Source organism: Dipodomys merriami, unplaced genomic scaffold (assembly GCF_024711535.1).
Source record: "Dipodomys merriami isolate MVZ:Mamm:240054 unplaced genomic scaffold, mDipMer1.0.p SCAF_1017, whole genome shotgun sequence".
NCBI classification, from domain to species: domain Eukaryota; kingdom Metazoa; phylum Chordata; class Mammalia; order Rodentia; family Heteromyidae; genus Dipodomys; species Dipodomys merriami.
In genome coordinates, this window is record NW_027202291.1 from 201637 (window position 1) to 226591 (window position 24955).

Below are 24955 nucleotides of genomic sequence, written 5' to 3' on the forward strand. Positions count from 1 at the left end.
TGCAGGGTGATATATAAGGATCTAGCTTTAGTTTTCTACAAGTGATTAACCAATTTTGCCAGCACGATTTACTGAAGAGGCTGTCTTTCTTCCATTCTATTTTTTTTAGCTCCCTTATCAAAGATTAGATGGCTATAGCTCTGTGGTTTCATTTCTGGGTTTTCAATTCTATTCCATTGGTCCTGAGATCTGTACTTGTGCCAGTACAAAGCTGTTTTGATTACTATTTCTTTGTAGTAGAGTTTGAAATTTGGTATTGATATTCCTCCAGCACTGTTCTTTCTGTTAAGGATCGTTTTTGCTATTGGGGTCTTTTATTGTTCCATATGAATTTTTGGATTGCCTCTTCTATTTCCTTGAAGAATGAGGTTGGAATATTGCTAGGTATAGCATTGAATTTGTAGATAGCCTTGGGAAGTATTGCCATTTTCACAATGTTGATCCTTCCAATCCAGGAGCATGGGAGGTTTTTCCACTCTCTAAGTTCTGTTTTGATTTCCTTTTTCTTGCTGCACTTTTTCAAGGAGGTTCAGATGTCTCATTAAATTGTTGGTTTCAGATTCTCCAATTTGTTGATGTAGGAACTCAGAGCTATAAACTTGCTACTGCCTTTGCTGTGTCCCAGAGGAGTTGGTAAATTGTGTGTTCATTTTGATGAATATCATGATCATTTGAATTTCCTTTCTAATCTCTTCCGTGACCCACTGGTGATTCAACAGTGTGTTGTTTAGCCTCCATGTGTTACACGGCTTTCTTTGGTGGCTTTTGGTGTTGAGTTCTACTTTTATTCCATTGTGAGAATGCAGGGCATAACTTCAATGTTTCTAAATTTGGACAGGTTTGCTTTGTGGTCTATTTTGGAAAACGTTCCATGTGATGCTGAGAAAAACATGTATTCTGATGGGACTGGGAGAAATATTCGGTAGATGCCTGTTAAATCTAGTTGATCTGTGCAGTTGTTTAGATTTGCAGTTTCTCTGTTGAGTTTTATCCCCTAGTGGGGATAATGGTGTGTTAAAGTCCCAACAATTAATGTCTTTGGATTTATGTGAGATTTGAGGGAAAGTACGGTTTGTTTGGTGAATAGATATTTAGAATTGTAATATCTTCCTGAAGGAGAGATTCCTTAATTCGTATGTAGCAACCTTCTTTATCTCTTCTCAGTAATTTTAATTTGAAAGCTATTTTATCTTATATTAGAATTGCAAGTCCTGACTGTTTATGCTTGGTAGATTTTGTTCCAGCCTTTCACTTTCAGAATATGTTTGTTTTTATGAGCAAGGTGTGATTCTTGAAGGTAGCAGATAGTAGGATCTTGCTTTTTAATCCAACTAGACAGTCTATGTAACTGAAATGCAGAGTTTAGTCCATTAATGTTGAGAGTTAGGACTGAGTGGTGTTTGGGAGTTCCTGACATGTTATTCACCTTCTTGGGGGATGCAAAAGTTGGGTTCTTCCTATACTTCTTGGATTCTCAGTTTGGGTGTGGTTTCTTGGTCTTTATTGTGGTCTTGTTGGTTTTCTATGTGTAGAACATTTTTAAGTAGCTTTTGTAGGGCTGGTTTGGTGGAGATATAGTTTCAGTTTTTCTTTGCTAAGGAAGATTTTCATCTGACCTCCTGTTATGAGGAGAGTTTAGCTGGGTACAGCATTCTTGGTTGATAGTTGTTTGTCTTTAAGGCATGACATACATTATTCCACTCTCTTCTTACTTTGTCTCTGCTGAGAAATCTGAGGTTATTCTAATTGGTTTCCCTTTATAGGTCATTAATGTTTTCTCCTTGACAGCTTTAAGAATCTTTTTTAACTGAATTGATCCTGTGTTGATTCTAATGTTATGGTAGGATGTCCTTTTCTGGTCTATTTGGTGTTCTAAAAGCTTCTTGTATCTGCATTGGCTTATCTTTTTGCATGTTTGGGAAGTTCTCTGCTAGGATCCTGTTAAATAAATTTCCTAGACTATTAACTTCTGTCTCTAGATGCTCACCTACACCAATTATCCTCAGATTAGGCCTTCTGATGATGTCTTCCAAATGTTGAATAGATCTATCATATCTTGGATAGTTGTATGTTCTTTCTCTATAATATCTAGGCTATCTTCAATCCCTGAAATTCGATCTTCTGCATGGTCTAACCTACTGTCAAGGATTTATAATTTGTTTTTATTTCCTTTTCCACAACTGATTTGTTTAGTAAGGCATCAAAAATACATTCTTGAAAAGGTCAAAAGCTATGTACATATGACCATATAAGATGATACTAAGCGAAATGAACCCCAAGACAGGGACACAAGTGTTTTTTCCTTTCTTGCTATTGTTTCTAACATATTTATAATGTACCATGTGATTTTTTTGTTTCTTTGTATGTTGCTCCCCCATGGTATAACCTCTGTTTTCACTGTATTTATATTTGCACTGTATTTACATCTTGTATATACACTTCTCTAATTTGGGGAGGGGAAGGGAAAAAACAAAATGATTAAATAGGGATACAGGTTGACCCATTGTAACAATGAGATGTACAAGACACTATGTTGAAAATGAACTTTACAATTTTAGCAGGGAAGGGGGTCGGGGGTTGGGGGTGGAGGTAGTTGTGGAGGTGGGAGGGAAGGGATGGTAGGAGAAAAACAAAGGAGGAGGTAACAATGCTTGATAGGAAATGTACTCATTACCTTGCTCATGTAACTATAACACCTCTGTACAGTATTTTTACAATAAAAATACATTCTTGAATTTTCTGAGTTCTGGTCACATGCATATAAGTATGTACTTTGTTAAGTGTGTTAGCTTTATGGTGGTAACCATTTCAAAATGTTTATTTAATATGAAAATATTGTCTAATATTCCTTCAAAATATATAATTTTCTGTGTAAAATTGACCTAGCTAAGGATTAAATATTTTGAAAATTATATCCATGCTTCCATAAACTCATTTTTGGAGAGTTATGTGTTTTAGAAATGTGTTCAACAGATTCTTAGTCGAAAGTATAATAAAATGCACATTTTAAAAATAGGAAATTCACTAATTGTTGTCACAGTCATGAAATACCACTAAAAATTCTCAACGTTTAGAGAAGCCAAATTTCCTGGTACAAGTCATACATTAGTAAGATTATTTGTGATCTTTCATTTCATGAAAGTGACTGTAGTTTTCAATTATATCAAATCAATATTAAGTTACTGACTTTTTACATTCTCATGAGAAATAGAAAATTTACATAAGTGCTAGTCAAAAAGAGTTCAGCATAAGAAACTGTAAATTCACTATGAGTAAATAAGGATGGCATAAAATTTTATTTGTAATGTTTAAGTTTACATTCCTTATATATTTATGTTGAATAATAAAATGTTAGAAAGGAAAACATTGTTTCTTTTCTTCATGATATTTATCAAAGGGCTTTTCATCTGAGCAGCTTTTCATCTGAACAGCACAAATTGGTCTCTGTAGGAAACTTAGTCATAGGGTTTGGCTTTGGACCTCAACACAGATTCAATCCTCCTTAGTAGGGGACATGATTTGTCCTGTTGTTGCTATGTTTTATTAATTGACTTTGTCTCCATTCAAATGGAAGTTGTCCTGGATCCTATTTGCATTTGTCATTCACATAGTTCCTGTATTATACCACACCAGTGTACTATACCATGTCATAGTCCTTTCATCCCTGACTCTATCAAACATATTTACCTGCACCTTCACCTGGTCATGACCTACAGGACTAGCTGTTGGTGGCCATCACACTTGTATTGCTCAATTGAACACATAGTGCACAAGGCTGTCTTCAGAATCACCTCTCTTATGCAGGAGTCCAACATTACCTGTCAGAAGTATTTCTGCTCAGCACTGTAAGGGACTCCACATCTCTCACACTGTCCACTATCACAACTCAGGCATTCTACCTCACTAGGTGTAGAACCTCTTTTCCAGTGATTGAACAAACAGGCTTGCATAGCTCCTTCATGTCTTTGCCAAGAGGCTAAATCCAGTGCCTCAGGAGGGGCCTCTAGTACATAAACTTCCTGTCCCTTCTTTATTTCTGCCCTTAGTTGTGTACTTTCTGCACATAATCCCAAGCAAACCCTCTGGCTCCACCTCATGTCTTAGCTGAATTTGTACCTTCTGCTCACACAGCAGGCATAGAACTTGCCTGACTCAAGTATCTTGCAAATCAGTCCTTGTCCAGCAGCCTCCAAATGATGAGAGGGCAAGTCTCTGGGAGTGAAGGAAATGTAGGAATTGCTCCCAATCAATAAGAGCCACTTCTGCAGTCTCAGACTCAACAGGAGAATTACTGAATCAAGATTCTCAGGTACTTGTATTCAGGTGTCCTCATTTTGTAACTCAGAATTTTGTTAGTACTGAATCAGGGCCCTGACACTAGCAATAAAATATGCTCATGGGTGCTAGCCTTGGACAAATAGGCTCAGGGACAGTGTCTAGGCACTGAGTTTAAGACCCAAAACTAAACAACAACAACAAACTTTTCATGGAAAATTACTCTTCTAATCTCTGTTACTCCCAAGATGAAGTTGTGGGTTGCAGTCCTCCTCATCCTCTGTCTGAAAAGATGTAAGGTTTCTTATTTTTACTGTAAAGAAGTTGAAAGTATACCAGTCTGATATATTGACTATGCAAGAAAATTGTGCCTGAAGAAAACAGGTGGAAAATGTTCTTTATGGCTTCTTTTCCAGTTTTCAAAATCAAAGCCTTCTCATGGACATACTTCCTAATTCTAGAACGTAAAACTTGCCTTCAAATTGCCTGAAGTGACAGAATTTTATAAATCACATGGGAAAATTTGTATTTTCCATTTCTGTCCTTATGCCTTATGCAATCTTTAGGCATATTAACAGAGGTAGGACCACCATCCTGTCCGTAAGAAGCTGAGTGTATCCATACCTAGGTGGGGGTATCTGGGTTTCTGATACTCATCAAAATAGTGGGTGATAGAAAAAGCTAAAGTTCTGATTTTTGGCTAGTTGAAAGGTCGACAAGCTTTAGCTTCAGAAAACCATGCTTATCAACCATTTCTTTACAATCTCTTGGCTTAATTACTTTTGAAATGTATGACAGAAATGACTCCATTTGGAATCTGACAACATCCCCTGTCTCAATGCTTACTTTCATACTATTAGAATCTGAATGGTTCTTCATCACTGGAATAAGCTTTGTCCCTAGAGGCCTTTTTCGTTGCCTGAATGTGATGTCCCAGTAGTTCTTATCCAAAGTTGGAGTGAAATGACAGTTTAGAAGGGACTCGGTGCTAAAAAGACATCTTATGATCTAATTGGGAGAAAAACAATTTAGAAGGAATGTCTCTTATACTAGTCTTGAAGTCTATTAGGGTAGTTTTCTTTAAATACATTTTTTATTATAAAAATACTACAGAGGGGTTACAGTTACATGAGTAAGGTAATGAGTACATTTCCTATCAAGCAGTGTTGACTCCTACTTTGTTTTTCCTCTATCATCCCTTCCTTCCCACCTCCACAATTACTCCCCCGACCCCCATGGCTCCCCGCTGGGTGAAGTTGTAAAGTTCATTTTCAACATAGTGTCTTGTACATCTCATTGTTACAATGGGTCAACCTGTATCCTTATTTAAGAATTTTTTCCCTTCTCCTCCCCAGATCAGAAAAGTGTATATACAAGATGCAGGTCACTGGAATCAAATACAGTAAAAACAGGGATTATACCATGAGGGAGGAACATACCAAAGAAACAAACAAACAAAAAACAAACACACAGTACACTTTAAATACATTAAAAACAATAGCAAGAAAGAAAAGACCTTTTGTGTCCCTGTCTTGGGGTTCATTTCCCTTAACATCATCTTATATGGTCATATGTACATAGCTTTTGACTTTTTCTGGTTGTCCTAGACATACTTTTTTATTGCAAATAAGGGAAACCATGGGATTTATGTTTCTTTGGGCCTGGCTTACTTCACTTAATATAATTTTTTCCAAGTCTTTCCCTTTCCTAACAAATGGGGCAATGTCCTTCCTGATGGAGGCATAGAATTCCATTGTGTGTGTCTTTGTGTGTGTGTGTGTGTGTGTGTGTGTGTGTGTGTGTGTGTGTGTGTGTGTGTATCACATTTTCTTGATCCATTCATCTACTGAGAGGCATCTGGATTGGTTCTACATCTTAACTATGGTAATAATGCTGTGATAAACATGTTATCAATCTCACTCTTTCTTCCACTGGGTTACTTTTTGTGACTGCTACTTCACACAGACATTCATCTGGACCTTCCTGGCAGGTCTTAATCACCTCCTCCATTTCTTGGACATCTAAAATGTGTCAAAGAAAAAAAAGACAAAAACATAAATGAGATCCAAAGATTCCGTAATATAAAGATGAAGATATTTTCTCCCATTCTGTTACAGATTTTCAATGATCAAAATAGGAATTAATTTATGATACATGATTTCTCCCTAATGTATTAATTAAAAATAATACTGATATTTAGCAATGGAAAATGTTTTTCTGTGTTTCAGTTTTTCTTTTTATATCAGAAGAAATATTTACTCAAATTATTCAACTAAGTACTGTGAAAGTTTTAAGCTGAACACTTAAAATTTGCCTTTAGTATTCTTGGGGTTGTTTCAAATATTGTTTTGTTTGACCATAGGGGAATAGCTGCTTTGTGTTCTTTAATTTTCTTGAAATAATTTATATATTGTGCTGCTTTGCTTCTCAACCATTAGGTGAGGAACTGGAATATTTTCTAGATTTGGAGACTATAATTGTGTTTTATATATTCCTTTGCCTTTCACCTAAGCAGGGATGGTTCCTGACAGTAGGCATTAATACCTACATCTCTTCAATTCTAACTTCTCATAAGAATTACTTTAAGTATCTGTGGGAATTTTAAAGTTCATTTCTCTCCATCTTATACAGTCTCATCAAAATTCCTTTTTTGACACTCTTGCCCCGCAGAAGCATGGAAGATCAAAGACACTCCAGCTCACGACCTAGTTAATCATCCTCTCTACACTAAAAGATCTAGTTGTGAACTCCAGATCTGTGCGTGGTGTGCGCACGCGTATGTTGGTGGTGTGGCTGTTACCACTGTGCCATGTGCTGACACAGATCTGTGCCTGTTGTGTGCACGCGTGTGTGGGTGGTGTGGCTGTTACCACTGTGCACATGTGCTGACACAGATCTGTGTGTGGTGTGTGCACGTGTGTGTTGGTGGTGTGGCTGTGGCTGTTACCACTGTGCACATGTGCAGACCCAGATCTGTGCGTGGTGTGCGCATGCGTGTGTTTGTGGTGTGGCTGTTACCACTGTGCCATGTGCTGACACAGATCTGTGCGAGGTGTGCACACGCGTGTTGGCGGTGTGGCTGTTACCACTGTGCACATGTGTAGACGCAGATCTGTGCATGGTGTGCGCATTTGTGTGTTGGTGGTGTGGCTGTTACCACTGTGCACATGTGCAGATGCAGATCTGTGCGTGGTGTGCGCACGCGTGTGTTGGTGGTGTGGCTGTTACCACTGAGGGACCATCCGAGGTAGGCGGGAAGGGGACGCTTGTAGGAGGATTGCCTTCGCACGCTGGGGCGCACATGGAGGACCCTGTGGGGGGCCTGAGGGTGCGCGTGAGCGTGCGTGCATCTAGAGCCCCACCAGGGAAGCACGAGGTCCTGAGTTCAAATCCCACCCTCCCAGCGCTGGTCACAGAGGCTCGCGGGGCCCAGGGGGGTCGGGCCGGGCCGGCCTTCCCCGCAGGAGGGCGGTGCGAGCGCGCCCAAGCAGAGGCCGGGGCCGGGCAGCGGTCAGGCCCAGTGGGCGCTGCGGCCCCCGACCCCAGGCGTCGGGGCCGGGTCTGACTCCTTGCTGTTTTCGGCAGGACCCCGCCGTCCAGGGGCCGGCGCGGGCCTGGGAGCGCTCCCTCCCACACGTGCGCGGCCGGGGGCCAAGGGAGGAGCTGGGAGACCCCGCGGGGCCTGGCGAGAGCCGGCGCACCCGGACGACCCTCGGGGTCGCCGCCGGGGAGGGAGGGGGAATGGGGACCTGCTCAGGCCCTGCCCCTTCCTCCCCTCCGCCCCTGCTCGCTCTCTCGCACGCGCCGCGCAGGCGCAGCGTCGGCTGCGCCTGGGGTTGGTGGGGTTGTTGTTGTGGCGCGCAGACCTCGCCCCTCCGCGTGGCGGCCCCGACCCCCATCTGTTTTCCCGGGCGCTGAGTGGATTATGTTGTGCGGGGGACCAGGGGCGGCCGCAGCGCCGCCGCGGGACAGGGCGAGCGCGGACCCTGCCGACAGCCCAAGCCGCGGCTGCCTCGAAGACTCGGCCCCGCCGCCGTCGCCGCCGCCCGCACCCCCCGGCCAGCCGAGCCGCGCACCTCAGCCACAGGTCGCACGGAGCCGCGGGCGCCGCGGCGGGAGCCGGCGCGAGGCGCTGAGGCGCCGCCGCGGGGCAGGAGCCGGAGCCGGCGGCGCGCGGGCTCGACCGGCCCAGCCGCGGCGCCCGCCCGGCCGCCGAGCGAGCGAGCGAGCGGGCGTGGGCTGGCGCGGCAATGTGCCCGGAGGAGCGCGGCGCCACGGGGCTGGGCGAGCTCCGCTCCTGGTGGGAGGTGCCGGCCATCGCGCACTTCTGCTCGCTCTTCTGCACCGCCTGCTGCCTGCCGGACTTCGAGATCGAGGTGAGCGGCGGGGCCGGGCTGGAGGTCAGGACGGTGTCGTGAGGGAGGGGGCCGGGGCCGGGGCCGCCGGCGAGTCCGGGCGGCGCTCCCCGTACCGCCGGTACGTCTGGCGGGGCGCCCGCTTGCGGTCAGGGGTCGAGCTTGCTTTTGTCAGGGCCGCCAGGGAGCCTGGCGGGCGGGCGGGAGGCGCCGCGAGCTTCCTCGGGGCCGGGCCAGGGCCGCCGGGAGCTCGTCCCTCCCCAGCGAGGCGGCGGCGCCCAGCCGCCAACTCCGGACGGGGGGGGGGGGCTCCCGGGGCCTCGGGGAAAGTCTGGCGCCACGTCTTCCCGCCGCGCCCGGCCCAGTCCGGCCCCGGGGGGGGGGGGTCGGTGGGGAGGGCGCGGGGCTGGAAACTTGCACGGCTTTTGTGTTGTGGTGGTTGTTGTGTTGTCCTGTTGTTGTGTTGTTGATGTTGTTGTGTTGATGTTTCCCCCTCCCCCCCCCCCCCCGGCTCTGCGCCCGGCCCGGCGTGGGAAGCCGCGCTCCCGGGGCCGGGGAGGCGAGCTCCGGCCGGGAGAAGCGGGGTTCCAGGCGCCAGCGGCTGGAGCTCCCGCGGAGCGCGGGACAATGCGATGCGGGCTGCCTCTAGCGGAGGGGGAAGGGGGGGGAGGAAGAAGAGGGGGAGGAGGAGGAAGGAGGGGGAGAGGGGAAGGGGGCTGTGGTACCTAACGACTTTCCCTCTTCTCGGTGGGAGCCCCATCACTAGAATCCGGGCAGCCGAGGCTCGCGAGCCTGAAGTCCGCAGGAGGGATGGATGGTTGGATGGATGGATGGTTGAATGGTTGGTTGGTTGGTTTTCTGACAGTTACTCCCGAATGTTCTGAATTTCCTTAGTGGGTCAGCAGAAAAAAAAACACCCCGACGACGGCCAGCGAATCAGGGCTGCGTCTCTCCGTGGAGGCCTCCGGGCCCAGCACCCAGTACCCCCTCCTTGGGCTCCAAGGGACCTTGGCGAGGACGCTGCGTCAGGAGAGCCTTTGGGGGGAAACGGCCCGGGTCCCCGGGTCCCCCGTTTACCCCATTTTGTGGATGGAAAAGGAGAGGTCGGCTCATTTCAGCCTGAAGACAGCCATGCTCCCAGCAGCCTGGGAATGATTTGTCCTGGGTCCTACACGTGTGTGGCTTCTGAGTTTTAGCGGGCTCACTTCCTAAAGAGAAACGCAGATTGTTTGAAGAGGTCAAGTATATTTAAAGGAGAAATGAGAAGTGATTGTAGCTTACACAGTGACTGGTGCAGACACCCGAAGTGACTGTCTTCTAATTCTAGTCTTCCTTGGGAATAACTTTTTTCTTTTCACTTAAAATATATGCAATTTGAAAAACACCTCAGATACCTATTTAGATTCCAACATGTACGCCCTGTAAGTATTCTTCACACATCTTTTTCTTTGGAGACGTTAGGTAACCTACTTACTTAACGCTCTGGTTCTTGTATCTCTATCGTAGATCATGTGTATTTATTTTGATATGCCCCCCTTTGTGTGTGTGCGTGTACGTGTGTGCACGTGTGCATGTGTACGCACACCCCTGAGCTGCTGCTTTTTTGGGGGGGGGCTCAAGGCTTGTATTCTACCCCTAAGCCACAGCTCCATTTCTGACTTTTGGTATTTATTGGAGATAAGACTCTTCTCACAGACTTTTCTGAGCAGGCTGCTTCAAACCATGATCCTCAGATCTCAGCCACGTGAGGAGCTAGGATGATGGGCGATATGGCTATGTTTTAAGTAAAAAAAAAATTTTCAAAAGTTGAGAAATGTTGAATTAGTTGTCTACCAAACTTGACTCAACTGTGAAGAACTGAGGACACTAATCAGTTTTGATTCAGTATAATTGATTTTCATTTTTCTTAGGTAATTAAAAAATATCAAATAGTTTATTGGCCTGACTGTTTAAGAAAAAAAATCTGGCTGGGAATGTGGTTTAGTAGTAGAGTGCTTGCCTAGAATACATGAAGTCCTGTGTTCAATTCTTCAGCACCACATAAAACAGAAAAAGCCGGAAGTGGTGCTTTGGCTCAAATGGTAGAGTGCTAAGTCTTGAGCAAAAAGAAGCTCAGGGACAGTGCTCAGGCCCTGAGTTCAAGCCCAGAACTGGCAAAGAAAAAAAGAAAAGATTCCTAGGTTAGGTCCTAGGCCCTACAGTGGTAATGTACAGCAACTTGAAAAGATAGAAATGGTGGGCTGGGAAGGTGGCTCAGTGGTAGAGCACTTGCCTTGCATGCCTGAGGCCCTGGGTTCGATTCCTCAGCACCACATAAGCAAAAAGAAAAAAGCCAAAGTGGTGCTGTGGCTCAAGTGGTAGAGCGCTAGCCTTGAGCTGAAGAGCTGAGGGACAGCAGCCAGGCCCAGAGTTCAGGCCCCACGACCAGACCCCCCCCCAAAAAAAAAAAAAAAAGATAGAAATGGTGAATAATACCAGGTAGAAGTTGGATATCATTTCTTCTCTAATGGGGGCTTGAACTCACAGCCTCTCAATTTCCTTGCTCACTGCTGGAGCTCCAACATTTGAGCTCTGCCTCCAGGCTGGCTTTAAAATTTTTTTGGTGTCATTCTTGTGGTTTGAATTCAGGGCCTTGGTGCTGTCCCTGAACTTTTGTGCTCAAGGCTAGCACTCTGCCACTTGAGTCAAGGCTCACCTTCAGGCTTTTTGGTGGTTAATTGGAGGTAAGAGTCCTACAGACTTTTTCATGCCCTGATTAGCTTTTAACCAGAATCCTCAGATCTCAGCCTCCAGAGTAGCTAACATGCCAGCCTGGCATGGTTATAGGAGAAAAGAGTCTACCACTGGAGCCACAGCGCCACTTCTGGCTTTTCCTGTGTATGTGGAACCGAGGAGTTGAACCCAGGGCTTCATGCATGGTAGGCAAGCGCTCTACCACTGAGCCAACTTCCCAGCCTGTGTTTTGTTTTGTTTTATTTTATTTTAAAGGAAGCCAGTTTTCACCTGTGGGACAGATCTCTTCCTCTCTTTTTAACTCTTGATCACCACCTGGCTGAACATTTGGATTTGTAGAATCCTCAAGGATTCTTTTTTTTTTTTTTTTTGGGGGTCCGGTCGTGGGGCCTGAACTCTGGGCCTAGGTGCTGTCCCTCAGCTCTTCAGCTCAAGGCTAGCGCTCTACCACTTGAGCCACAGTGCCACTCCCGGCTTTTTTCTTTTTGCTTATGTGGTGCTGAGGAATAGAACCCAGGGCCTCAGGCATGCAAGGCAAGCGCTCTACCACTGAGCCACCTTCCCAGCCCTGAAGGGCTGATGTTTTTATATTGGCATGCTAAAAATATTTTTACTTCAGCCTTGAATATAGAGGATTTCTTCAGGAAAGGCAACATACTTTTTTTTTTTCCTGGTGCTGGGAGCTGGGAGATTGGACACATGGTCTCATGCTAGCAAGGCTTCTACCATTAAACTCCTTAGCCTCTTATCATTTGGAGATTTTTTTTTTTTTTTGGTTGATCATGGGGCTTTGAACTGTGGGACTGGGTGCTGCCCCTGTGTTAAAGGCTAGCGCTCTACCACATTGAGCCACAGCACCACTTACTGTTTTCTGGTGGTTAATTGGAGATAAGAGTCTCAGAGACTTTTCTGCTCAGGTTGGCTTTGAACTGTGATCCTCAGATCTCAGCCTCCTAAATAGCTAAGATTACAGGCGTGAGCCACCAGCACCTGGCTTGGAGATATATCTAAGGACTTCAATGTTTCTGTGCCCTAAATAAAGTGTTTGTAATCATCAGTCCAGAAATCTGTGAGTGTGCGGTTAATGATCCTTTACATTGTTTAACTGTGGTTTAAAAAATAATAACATAAAATTGCCAGGTGGTAGTGGCTCACGCCTGTAATCCTAGCTACTCAAGAGGCCAAGATCTGAGGATAGTGATTCAAAGCCAGCTGGGGTAGAAAGTCCGTGCAACTCTTATCTCCAATAAACTATTTTAGAAAAGGGGGGCAGAGGCTAGAAGTAGAGCTTCGACTCAAGTAATAAAGAGTCCTGACCTCAAGCAAAAGAAGGTTAGGGATAATTGCCTGGGCCTTGAGTTCAAGTCCCAGTATGGGCACACATACAATTGCATAAAATTATATATAAAGCTTGAATATTATAGCAAAAAAACGTAAAAATTTGAAATAACCCACTATCAGCCATGAGATTAAGAACTTGTAACATTGTAGCTTATTGCATATTTATAAGTTTCTAAATATATTCACAATGTATTTGTGTCATATAGTAGGGATTTTTTCAGAGGAGACTGAAGTATTCGGGTGGTTAAGACAGTGGATTAGTGACACTGAATTAAATCATTGGCATCATTAAGTACCTACTATGTGCTTTATATAGAAGTAGATAATATTAGTTAGGCTCATAACTGTCCTGTCAGAAGATTGGCAGTTAATAAGTAGTTCAGAGCAGGGTGCTGGTGGTTCATGTCTGTAATCCTAGCTACTCTGGAGGCTGAGATTTGTGGATGTCGATTCAAAGACAGTCCTGGCATGATAGTCCCTGAGACTCTTACCTTCAGTGTACCACCAGAAAACTGGAACTGTGGAACAAGTGGTAGAGCGCTGGCTAGAGCTAAAGAGCTGAGGGACAGCGCCCATGCCCAGAATTCAAGCCCCAAGACCGACCAGAAAAAGAAAAAAGTAGCTCAGAGCCACAATTGTTTGTTTATTTTTTGTTCATGGGGCTTGGGTGCTATCCCTGAGCTTTTGTGCTCAAAGCTAGTGCTCTACCACTTTGAGCCACAGCTCTACTTCTGATTTTGGGGTGGTTAATTGGTGATAAGAGTTGCATAGACTTCTCTGCTTAGGCTGGCTTCAAACTGTGATCCTCAAATCTCATTCTTCTGAGGAGCTAGGATTATAGGCGTGAGCCACCTAGCTTGTTGCCCAGCTTGTATTCTATTTAATCTAGCATGTAATTGCTTAATATTTTAGTGGTTAGGTTGGCTAAGTTTTGTTGACTCCAAAGAGAAAAGTTAATTGGTCTCTTCTTCAGAGATTTAGCACTTTCCCCTAACCAAGTAGTCTTCTCAGAAACTAGTGCCTTACTTGATAAGGGAGATTTTTCAGTGGTCTGATCCGAGGGAACTGGAAATGTTCATGTAGAATCATTTATGTAGTTCTTATGGTAGCAGGATAATGAAAATTAATTGATTGCTTTCTTGTATCTTTTAATGAGCTTCTTGCCTTTGAGAACCTAATCTTTAGCTTTGCTGTGTCTCTTTCTAGTTCTTTCTTCTTTTTTGGTTAGTACTGTGGCTTGAAGTCTGGGCCTTGAATCTTACTAGGCTTTTTTGTTCATGGCTGGCTTTCTATCTGTGGAGCTGGTGAATTGGAGATAAAAGTCTCTTGAACTTTTCTGCTGGTGTGTCTGGTTAGCTTGTAACCTTGATTCTCAGCCGGCAGCTTCTTGAGTAACTAAGGGTTATATTTGTGAGTCACTGGTTGGTGTTGGGCTCTGATTGTGGTTTTATGTGGTTTAAAGTCCCTTACCTAACCCGCATGATCACCTGGGTATAATATGCTGAGTCTTGAATGTTATACTTGGTGTTTCCTTGGATTAACTCCTTACTGGGAGCACAAGCCATGAATTTACACATTAAAATAAGTACTGAATGTGGCTAAGTGGTAGAGTGCTTGCCTAGTGTGCATGAAGTTCTAGGTTCCACTCCTCAGTTCCACATACACAGAAAAAGCCAGAAGTAGTGTTGTGGCTCAAGTGGTAGAGAGCAAAAGCTGCTCAGGGACAGTGCCCAGGCTCTTGAGTTCAAGCCCCAACCTGGCTCCTCCCTTCCCCCCCCCCAAAAGACTAAAGGTTAGGAGGAACTTAAAAATACAATCAACAGTTCCTAAACATGGTGCCAAAGGATGGGTGGTAGATTTTTGAGTTTGTATACTTATACACAATCTGCTGGCAGTGTGTTTGTGGTTTAACATTTTAATCAATTCTGAAGGAGGTTCTTCAATCAAAGGTTTAAGAGGCCTCAACTACAGGAAATAATAAGTTAGCCCTGATTAGGGTATTCATTTCATGATGACTAGATGTAGTGGACTGAGTGAGGAAACATGTATTTTTTTTTTTTCCTGGCAGGACTAGGGATCAAGAAAGAAGGTCTCTAGTGTACTAGACAGGCAGGTGTTGTACTGTTGAACTACACTCCCAGGAAACTATTTTAATTGAAACATACTGGCCTTTGTTTTTGTATTGGTGCTGGGTACTATCTTTGAGCTTTTCTTGCTCAAGGCTGGTGCTGTAACACCTGAGCCTCACAGACTTTCCTGCCTGGGCTGACTTTGAACTATGATCCTCAGATCTCAGCCTGCTTTGTAGCTAGGATTGCAGGCATGAACTACCAGAGCCCAGGTGTCCTGTCCTGTCTTGTCTCTGTCTTTCTCCTCTCTTTCCTCTTTCCCCTCCCTCTCTCTTCCCTCCCTCCCTCCTTCCCTTCCTTCCTCTCTCCCCCTCTCTTCCCTTTCTTTCCTTTGTTCTTTTGTGTATGCTGGTACTGGAGCTTGAGCACTGTCCCTTAGTCTTTGGCCACAGCTGGCACGCCACCACTTGAGCACAGCTCTACTTCATGGTTTTTGGTAGTTAATTGGAGATGGGTCTCACAGACTTCCCTGTCCTGGCTGGCTTTGAACCATTATTCTCAGGCCTTAGCCTCATGGGTAGCTAGGATTATAGGCATGAGCCACCAGTACCTGGCCAGAAGATCTTTTTTAAGCCTTCTACTGAAACTGAGTACAGGGGCAAGATCATGTTTCTTCTTTTCTTCTCTCTCTTGCATGGGCTCTCTCTCTCTCTGTCTCTCTGTCTCTCTGTCTCTCTCTCTCTCTCTCTCTCTCTCTCTCTCTCATTCTCTCTCATTCTCTTCCTCCCTCCCCTCCCCTCATCTCTCCCTCCCCTCATCTCCCTGACCCCTCCCCTCTCTCCTGTCCCCCTATCCCTGAGCTCATTTGCTCAAGGCTAGCTATCTTCCACAAGGTGCTAGTGGCTCACACCTGTAATACTCAGGAGGTTAAGATCTGAGGATCAAAGTTTGAAACTAGCCCAGGCAGGAAAGTCTGGGAGACTCTTACCTCCAGTGAACCACCAGAAAACCAGAATGGTAGAGCTCTAGCCTTAGGCAAAAAAGATCAAGACAGTGTGGGAGGCCCAGAGTTTAGAAGCTTCACAATTGATTTTTAAAAAAAAGGACTCCTGGACTCTCCTGCCTGAGGCTAGCTTTGAACTGCCATCCTCAGTTCTTAGATTTCTGAATAACTAGGATGATAAGCATGAGCCACCAGCATCCAGCTGAGTTCCTATTTCTTTGGTTGTTGTTGTGGTGGTTAGTCTTGGGGCTTGAACTCAGGACCTGGGGCACTGTCTCTGAGCTCTTCAGCTCAAGGTGAGCATTTTTTACCACTTGAGCCACAGCACCACTTCAGGTTTTCTGGTGGTTCCTTGGAGATCAGAGTTTCATGGAGGGGCTGGGAATGTGGCTTAGTGGTACAGTGCTCGCCCAGCATGCATGAAGCCCTGGTTCACCTCCTCAGTACCACACACAGAAAAGCTGGAAGTGGTTCTGTGGCTTAAGTGGTAGAGCGCTAGCCTTGTGCCAAAGAAGTTCAGGGACAGTGTCCAGACCCTGAGTTCAAGTCCCAGGACTGGCAAAAATAAAAGTCTCATGGACTTCCCTGCCTGGGCTGGCTTTGAACTGTGATCTTCAGACCTCTGACTCCTGAGTAGCTAGGATTATAGCGGGGAGAGTTGATGTTTCTTTCAGCAAATATTTATAAAGCATCCTTTGTGTGTTAGGCAGGTCGAGTAGGTGCTGGTGTGAAACTTGTAAACACAACACAAAAATAACTGCCTTCTTTTTCGTGGAGTGAGCCAGATAATAAGCAAATCAGTAAATCCTGGATGAAGTCTGTCAACGGGTTGTAAGAAATAAAGCCCAGCCGGGCACACAGAGCGAGGCCCATCCCTTAGTCACTGTAGTTTAATTTATGGTGCTGCTCCTCACTAAAAGGTGTATCTGGCCCCAAATAGCATTGCTGAGGAAAGAATCACAAAGATCCTGAGCCTGTTCCTTTTTTTTTTTTTTTTTTTTTGCCAGTCCTAGGCCTTGATCTCAGGGCCTGGGCTCTGTCCCTGAGCCGCTCTCTGCTACTTGAGACACAGAGCCATTTTTGGCCTTTTCTGTGTATGTGGTACTGAGAAATCAAACCCAGGGCTTCATGCATGCTAGGCAGGCACTCTACCACTGAGCCACCTCCTCGGCCTAGACCATTGCTCTTTTAACAGTAAGAACTACTGAGAAAGACACTGAGCCCATGTTTTCGACAGATGTGGACTAGTGTTTGCTAGAGGCTAATATGAAGACGGAACAACAAAAAAGCAATGAACAGCACCCAGTGAAAAATGAAAATATATGAGGGTGGGTGACACCGCTCTCTGAAGAGGTCTCAGTTTCATACATGAGGTTGCAGCATGGAGGATAGGCAAGCCACAAACTAGACCTGGGTTTTATTTGTGGTTCTATGTACGAGGATCTCAAATACAACAGAACAAAGAAGAGTGAAAGAAGGGCAAAAGATAGTTTTAAGACATTTATCCTCCAGAATTCCTCACAATTTTAGGTCTAATTGAGGGAAAGGTTAATCTTTAAGCCTCAGAAGCTATTTTAAAAGTAATTTGGACATTGAACAGAAAGAAGAAATCCCTAGTTCAGATGCGCCGAGGATGGATTTGTAGGTTTCATTTGGTAGATCGTTACTTGGTGGTACAGATCCTGACCAGGGTTCGCCACCATGCTTGTTATGCATGCTCAAAAACACTCCTAAAATCACGGAATTTTGGGTCTGTGAAATACCTAGAGTTCATCTAACATAAAATTCTTGCACGGATGAGCCATCTGAAACCCAGACTCAATGGCAGAGAGATGACCTGCAGTCCAGTTGTGGTTCCTTTTCAGAGTGAGCTCAGGGACAGGGCATGTGGCAGAATGGTGCATGTGCTATGGGAGCCCTGAAAGAAAGGGTGTCACACAGCTAGATGGAAACCCAGTTGCCTGGCGGCGCCCTCCCACCCTCGCGTCTCTGCGCTGCACATGCGTGTTTCTTGTGCTTGGCCAGTCCTCATTCTGGACCCTTAGCACACCAGGAATCTAGCCCTGAGCCTCACCTGGTCATAGGGCAGATGGTTGCTTGTACTGAGCCGCCCAGTTGTATTTTAGGCTGTCCTGATAGTGTTCCACAAAATTAAGCAAGACAGAATTTACATCCCTGTAATTTACATCCCCAGATGCCAACATGAGATGTCCTTGGGGGTGGGGGACTGGTGCACACCGAGGAGTGTCCCTGGCTCTACACCACAAAACAGTGATCCCCTCCCTCCCATTCAAACTCTTCAGTATTCACATTTAGAGAAATTGAAGGAAGTTGCGAGGCTTCCAGATTTGCATGCTGTCAGCGGTTGTACAGGTCAGTAAACCTGGGAAACAGATGTTAGGTTTTATTCCTTTCTTGGGGAATCATTAAAGAAGCATGTTTTGGAGCAGTAGGGAGGGAGATGTGAAGCTGCCTGGCTCTTTCTATAAAGGCCTCTGCTGCAGGCTGGCTGCTTTGTGCTGTTGTAGCCTTGCGGCCATTGCCTGCCAGCACTCTTGTCAGCCCTGGAGCAGGTGCCCTGGTGGACCCGGGAGGGGGCTCAGCTCAGCTGCAACCAGGTCAAAAGTTCAGGACTTGAGTTGGAGAGAGAGAGAGAGAGAGGGAGAGAGAGAGAGAGAGAGAGAGTGTGCGCGCGCATGCATGTGCACATGTGATGGTGGTGATAATATGTGTTCCGGACACATAACACATTCATTTTCCCATCAGTTTCAAAATGACAGAACTCTAATAATCATTCATGATTTCTTGAATGTCAATGGGTTTCCAGGCAAAGATACCAAGGTGGTATCTACCATGGGTAGATGGTTTCTAGAGAGGATGGCATTGTGGTGGTGACCTAGGCAGCCTAGTGTACTTGTGCGAAGAGTTTGAGCTTCTTGAGGGAACATATTACAGAACATCAAGGCAGTGTTTTCCTCTTACCCGTTGCTCTTGTCTTTTCTGGAAGCACCTATCACCTAGTCTTGTCTGGGCTATTTCATTTGGTCCTTACAGATGAGTATTGAATCCAGGGTCTTGTAACTGCCAGGCAAGCATTCGCCCTCTGAGCCACAATGATGTTCTCTCTCTCTCAGCTGGGGTTAAGTCCTGAACCCCCTGCCTTTGTTTTCTCTTCACTCCATTTTTGTGTTCTTCTCCTGATGTCCTGGGACTTGCTCTGGGGTTGGTGGAGGAGGGGTAGAGTTCTGGCCTGCATTAAGGTGCTAAAATCCTAGAATTTGTGTGAAATCAGTTACTTTCACAGCCAAAAGCAGTGTTTTCTTAACAGAGCAAGTGACCCCTTACAGTAATGCTCTTGTGTGCTGTGTGGTATTTATGTATGCTGACTTGAAATTAGTATACAAAACTAGATGGAGGATAGTATTTATTTTCTCATTTAAAGTTCCTGATACCATGCGACCTTTATGAGATTTACATGGTGTCATTTTCTTGTATATCTTACACTGCAGTGGACAGCTTGTAACCTTGACAGGCAGCCCGCATTCCTTAGGCAGGTTTTCTGGAGTAATTGTGTGACTTGGCAGTAGGTAACCTGAACCTAACATGATAGCAGACTGCGCCTGGTCTTTCATGCCCCTCCGTCCATCCATAACATCCCCCCACCCCCCAAAAAAAGTGAAAATAGGGGAGTGATGGGGCCATGATGATCCTTTCTTCATATTTTAATGTTAAACTTTAAAGTCACCTCCAGATAATTCCCTCAGAGTAACTCACTTATAACTGAGAAACTTTTAAAGCTGGCTTGTTTGCTGTGTTTTCCCCCTTCTGACCAGTCCTTTTTAATGACTACTTTTTCCCTGAGTGTTAGTTCTATTAGGCACAATAAATAGCACACCAGGGATGGTGGATTTGCTTGACAAAGTCCGTTAAATTAACAGATCTACTTTAAATCCTTTCTTCCATTTTTATTGTGTGTTCTCTTTTCCCGAAAGATTGTTTGTAAATAATCCTACATATGGATAAGAATTTTTTTATTTCCTGGAGTCGTTTGGTACACCTTTATGGAGGGAAAGGTGTTCAAAGATTTCTCAGGTTGCCATAATGAGAAGTTTCCCACTCCTAGACTGATATAGATTTGAGTGAATATCTTACACATGTACTGATTTTTATCTATTGTTTCTGACCTTTCTTCTCAATCCCCGTGTGTTACAAATGGCACACAGACCAGCTTGCATCATGCTGGGATAAGTTGGGAAAAGGATCTACTTGACAGCCTCCTGACTGGAGTTTTCACATTAGTGATGGATAGATCCCATCTTTATTCCTGTACTTCCATTTCTGTAATATGCAACTTTTTTGGTCAGTTCTGGGGCTTGACTTGAGGGCCTGGGCACTGTCCCTGAGCTTTTTTTTTTTTTGCTCAAGGCTAACTCTCTACCACTTGAGCCATAGCACCACTTCCAGCTTTTTCTGTGTATGTGGTACTGAGGAATCAAACCCCAGGCTTCATGCATGGTATGCAAGCACTCTAACCACTGAGCCACATTCCCAGCCAATATGCAGCTTTTTAAAGTAAAAATGGAATTAAAAAATCTTTTTCTTGGGCTGGGAAGGTGGCTCAGTGGTAGAGTGCTTGTCTTGCAATGCATGAGGCCATGGATTTGATTCCTCAGCACCACATAAGCAAAAAGAAAAAAGCCGGAAGTGGCACTGTGGCTCAAGTGGTAGAGCGCTAGCCTTGAGCTGAAGAGCTGAGGGACAGCGCCCAGGCCCAGAGTTCAGGCCCCACAACCGGACCCCCCCCAAAAAAAATCTTTCTCTTTTCCATTCTTTTCATTATTAATGCTGAAGTTGTATGGATTATTACCGTTGCCTTGGGAAATTTATCAAGAAGGATCTGTTACAATATAGTAGAAAACCCATGTTATATCTATAAAGCAACCAGTAGCTCAGGGGGAGGCAATGATGATGAGTGAAGAGCTTCCGGGACTCAGGAGTTCAAGTTAGCAAAGCTGGCCGGATCAGAGTTATTTCCTTATACAGACCGGTAGAAAAAAAGGTCGAGAGAGAGAGACCACAGAGGCATTGCTGCAGTAAGCCTTGCATATCAGCTCACTGTTAGTCATCTTTCTTCAGGTAGTGGGAAAACTTTTAAAGTTCTAGGCTAAGAACTCTTGTGTGCCCTGTGTGTATGTTAAATCTAGCACTGGTTGCTGGGCCAGAACAGAGTGAAAGAAGATCGTCATAGTGGGAAAGGTCATTTGCCATTGAAACACTGGGTAGAACTAGATGATCGACCCTGTGCACATTGAACTCAGAAGTGTATCAAGTATGATTTTTCTGGCTGCAAATAATAAAATGTCAGTAATCACTGCAGATTCTCCTCTACCCCTAAGCTCCAGGTAGGTGTGGTGGCTTAGTGATGGAAGTCAGTAGAGTATTCAGATAAGAGCGATTCTGCTAGGCTCCGGTGTCTCATGCCTGTAATTCTAGCTACTTAGGAGGCTGAGATCTGAGGATCACGGCCAGGCAGGAAAGTCAGGCAGGAAAGTCCATGAGACTCTTATCTCCAATAAACCACTAGAAAACTGGAAGTGGTGCTGTGGCTCAAGCGGTAGAGTGCTTGCCTTGAGCTGAAAAACGTAGGGACAGCGCCCAGGACCAGAGTTCAAGCCCCACGACCGACTAAAAAAAAAAAAAGTGATTCTGCTCCCCGTCACAGGATTGATATTGCTGAGTAATAATCCAGACACAGGAGAAAGACAGTGGAAAACAGCCATTGGGCATTGAAGGTCAAAGATGACTTGCAGAAGGGTATTTGAGTCCTGTGGCACCAGAGGAAAGGAGGCGAGGGCTAAAACTTCTCTTTGGAAAGAACTCTGGGAGCAAGTTTGGGAGGGTGTTGAACTTTTTCTTTTCCCAAAAAACCACCAGAAACAGCTGAATTAGTTCCATTTCCTACGTAGTTAGCATTTTGGCAGACTGAAGAGTTCAATTGTAGGGTCCCCTTCCTGAAGCCAGCCGGGGCAGGAAAATCCATGAGACTCTTATCTCCAGTTAACTACCAGAACAAGCCGGGAGTGGAGCTGTGGCTCAAGTGGTAGAGCAGCACTAGCCTTGAGCACAAAAAGCTCAAGGACAGGGCTGGGAATGTGACCTAGTGGTAGAGTGCTTGCTTAGCATGAATGAAGCTCCAGGTTTGATCCCTCAGTACCACATACACAGAAAAAGCCATAAGTGGCACTGTGGCTCAAGTGGTAGAGTGCTAGCCTTGAGCTGAAGAGCTGAGGGGCAGTGCCCAGGCCCAGAGTTCAAGCCCCATGGCCGACCAAAAACAAAAACAAAGAAAAACAAAAACCAAAAACTGAAGGACAACAGGCCCTGAATTCAAGCCCAAGGACCAGGCATACAAACAAGTACAGAGCTGTGTGCCCTTTCCTAGCTGGCTGCCCAGGCTGCTGTGTGTATGTGGGGGATGTTTCATACGGTTTAAAGGGAAGCATCATAGGAAGTATAAGTCCACAAATAATACAAATGTAAAACTGCATACAGTCCTTCAGGTGCTAGTAATTGATGAAAGGGAAAGGCCCTAGCTGTAAAAGGCACAGATAATGTGCTGAGCAAGATCTGGGCTGGGCTTTGAGAACAGAAGTTGTCTGGGTGTAAGATGACCTTACATAAAATAAGCCAGCCTTTGTTTCATATAGATGGGCTATCAAGATACAGAGAAGCCAGGTCTCTTCTGACAGAAGTACAGACACAAGGTGATTGGCACCGTCTAGAGGCAGGAGTATTTTTCTCACTCTGGAAAAGTCTGTGTGTGCTGATGGCAGAGGCCAGGGGTAGTGCCAGATATCTTACAGTCCATAAAGGCAGCCCTCCAAAACACAGAACTCTGACTCAGATGCCAGCAGTGATGAGCTTGAGAAACCCTGTTCTACAATACTCCTGTCTGGAGTTTGGTTAGAATGTGAATCTCCAGAACTGCTCCCAGCAATTTATACAATCTAATTGCATCATCATCATCATCATCATCACCACCACCATCATCACCATCATCGCCAGTCCTGGGGCTTGAACTCAGGGCCTAAGCACTGTCCCTGAGCTGCAATTGCTCAAGGCTAGCTCTCTACCACTTGAGCCACAGTGCCACATCCAGCTTTTTCTGTGTGTGGGGTGCTGAGGAATCCAACCCAGCTTTCTTACTTCACCTGAAGAAGCTGCGTGTTGGTGGTATGCATCATCTCCCAGTTAGTGCAATACTATTGGGGCCCAGGTACAAAACCAGGCAGCAAGCAAGAACCAGATATAAGTAGTACAAATGAAAAAGGACTGAGATGTGGAAGCTAGTGTACCTGCCTGGCAAGCATGAGGCCTTTGAATTCAATCCCCACTCCCATCACCATAAAAAATTAAAAGTAAATGAAGAGAATAGTATTTCCCACCCGTAAGCTTCAGTCATTACTGATATCTCTTATTTATGGTCACCAGGCTTAAAATAGCATTCACATCTCACCTTCTCCCTGTTTTGCCAACTCATTTCTTCCTGCTTTTTCTCTTCAGTTTGTCTGTTTTCTCTCGAAAATGGTTCTCTAATAATATGGGTCCTATCAGCAGGGATCTTATCTCCTTCACACTTATATCCACAGGATCTGTTTGTCATCTTCTCTGTACGATGGCTCAGAAAATATTTACTGACTGACTGAATGAATGAATGAACAACTGAAAGAAATAATTTCCTAAAAGCAGAGTTGTGATCACTGTGGGTGTAGGTATATGTCTGTGATCCCAGCGCAGTTAGTAGGGAAGTTGAGGCAGGAGGGTTGTGAGTATGAGCTTCACCTAGGCTACTACATAGTGAATTCTAGTCCATGCAATGAGACCTTGTCTCAAAGCAAGAAGCAATAGCTGGGCCCTGGTGACTCATGCCTGCCTATAATCCTAGCTACTCAGCAGGCTGAGATCTGAGGATTATGGTTCCAAGTCAGCCCAGGCAGACAAATCTGTGAGAGTTCTATTTCCAAATAATAGGCAAAAAGCCTAAAGTGGAGGTTTGTCTCAAGTGGTAGAACGCCAGTTGTGAGCAAAAGAACTGAGTGAAAGGCCCTGACCTGAGTTCAAGCTCCAGTACTGATAATGCACATGTGTGCCTGTATGTGCTGGTGTGCACATGCATACACAGAAAAACAACAAAAACCACCAGGAACTGCAGGTTGTATATATTGATTGATTTTATCTGAAACAGTATCTCACGGTGTAGCCTACGCAGTCTGTGAAAACTTGAGGTTGTCCTAATGGATTGAGTAGCCCTACATCCCATCTCTGCCTCCAGCTCTGGGGTTGCTCATACAGTGACATCATTGCTGGACTCTCACTTGACGTTAAATGCTCTTTATTGTGTACAGGCAACTTCAACACGTTCTGGAGTCCGGCAGACAGTAAGAGACGGAAAAGATGTTAGAAATAATTTGGGTTTAATGTACAGCTCACACAACATATCGTGGCTTGAATTGAGAATAGAACCAGGAGAGAGCCAAGCCTAGCAGCAGAACAAAGATGACCTAAAATGATAATTTTCTCTCCGTTTCATGACAAGTTCCTGTGTCATTAGTGACCGAGTATTGTACTCTAAAGTGCCTTGCATGGTACTTTTGCTGTTAAATACAGAGTAATGTTTTAGGATTTAAAGAACAATGTGAAAACATTGTTTAGTTGAGAATAATATTATATTTATTTCTGCCTTATGGGAAGGAGCTAGGTGCAGGACAAATCTTGGTTACTGGTGCAATGGGTATATAAAAAGATTTCAGAATGGAACAGATGAGATGGAGGGAATTAACAAAAGGCTGCAGATGGTGGCTTAATGCTTTGGAACAAGTCCATCAGTCCCTGCTGTCCAATCTAGTGTAAGGGTCCATCTGGAGCTCCCCGGAGTGCAAGGATGTGATGCAATGTACGTCGGATGTGAGCGTAGGTTTCCCTGCAAGTCATTATTACCGTCGAACACATACTTGAAATGTTAGCTGTAAGACAAGATAGGGAAATCTGAAGGCTGACATTAGGCTCTCCATTTATCTTGTAAATTCCAGACCGCTGCTAAGTACATGTCAAAATTTAAAACAGCCTTCTCTTGAAAAAGAAGTTCATTAGAAACTTGTCAAGGTTGTGGCAGGTTGTGA

General features: G+C 45.0%; 1 protein-coding gene across 1 annotated transcript in view; it reads left to right on the top strand.

Moving 5' to 3' along the window:
* The first annotated feature begins 8428 nt into the window (after positions 1-8428).
* Positions 8429-24955, top strand: part of LOC138807632 (hepatoma-derived growth factor-related protein 2-like) — an 81766-nt gene continuing 65239 nt past the window's right edge. The window contains exon 1 of the mRNA XM_069993408.1: positions 8429-8651. Coding sequence (XP_069849509.1) covers positions 8526-8651 — 126 coding nt within the window. The 5' untranslated portion in view covers positions 8429-8525. The remainder of the gene's footprint in view (positions 8652-24955) is intronic.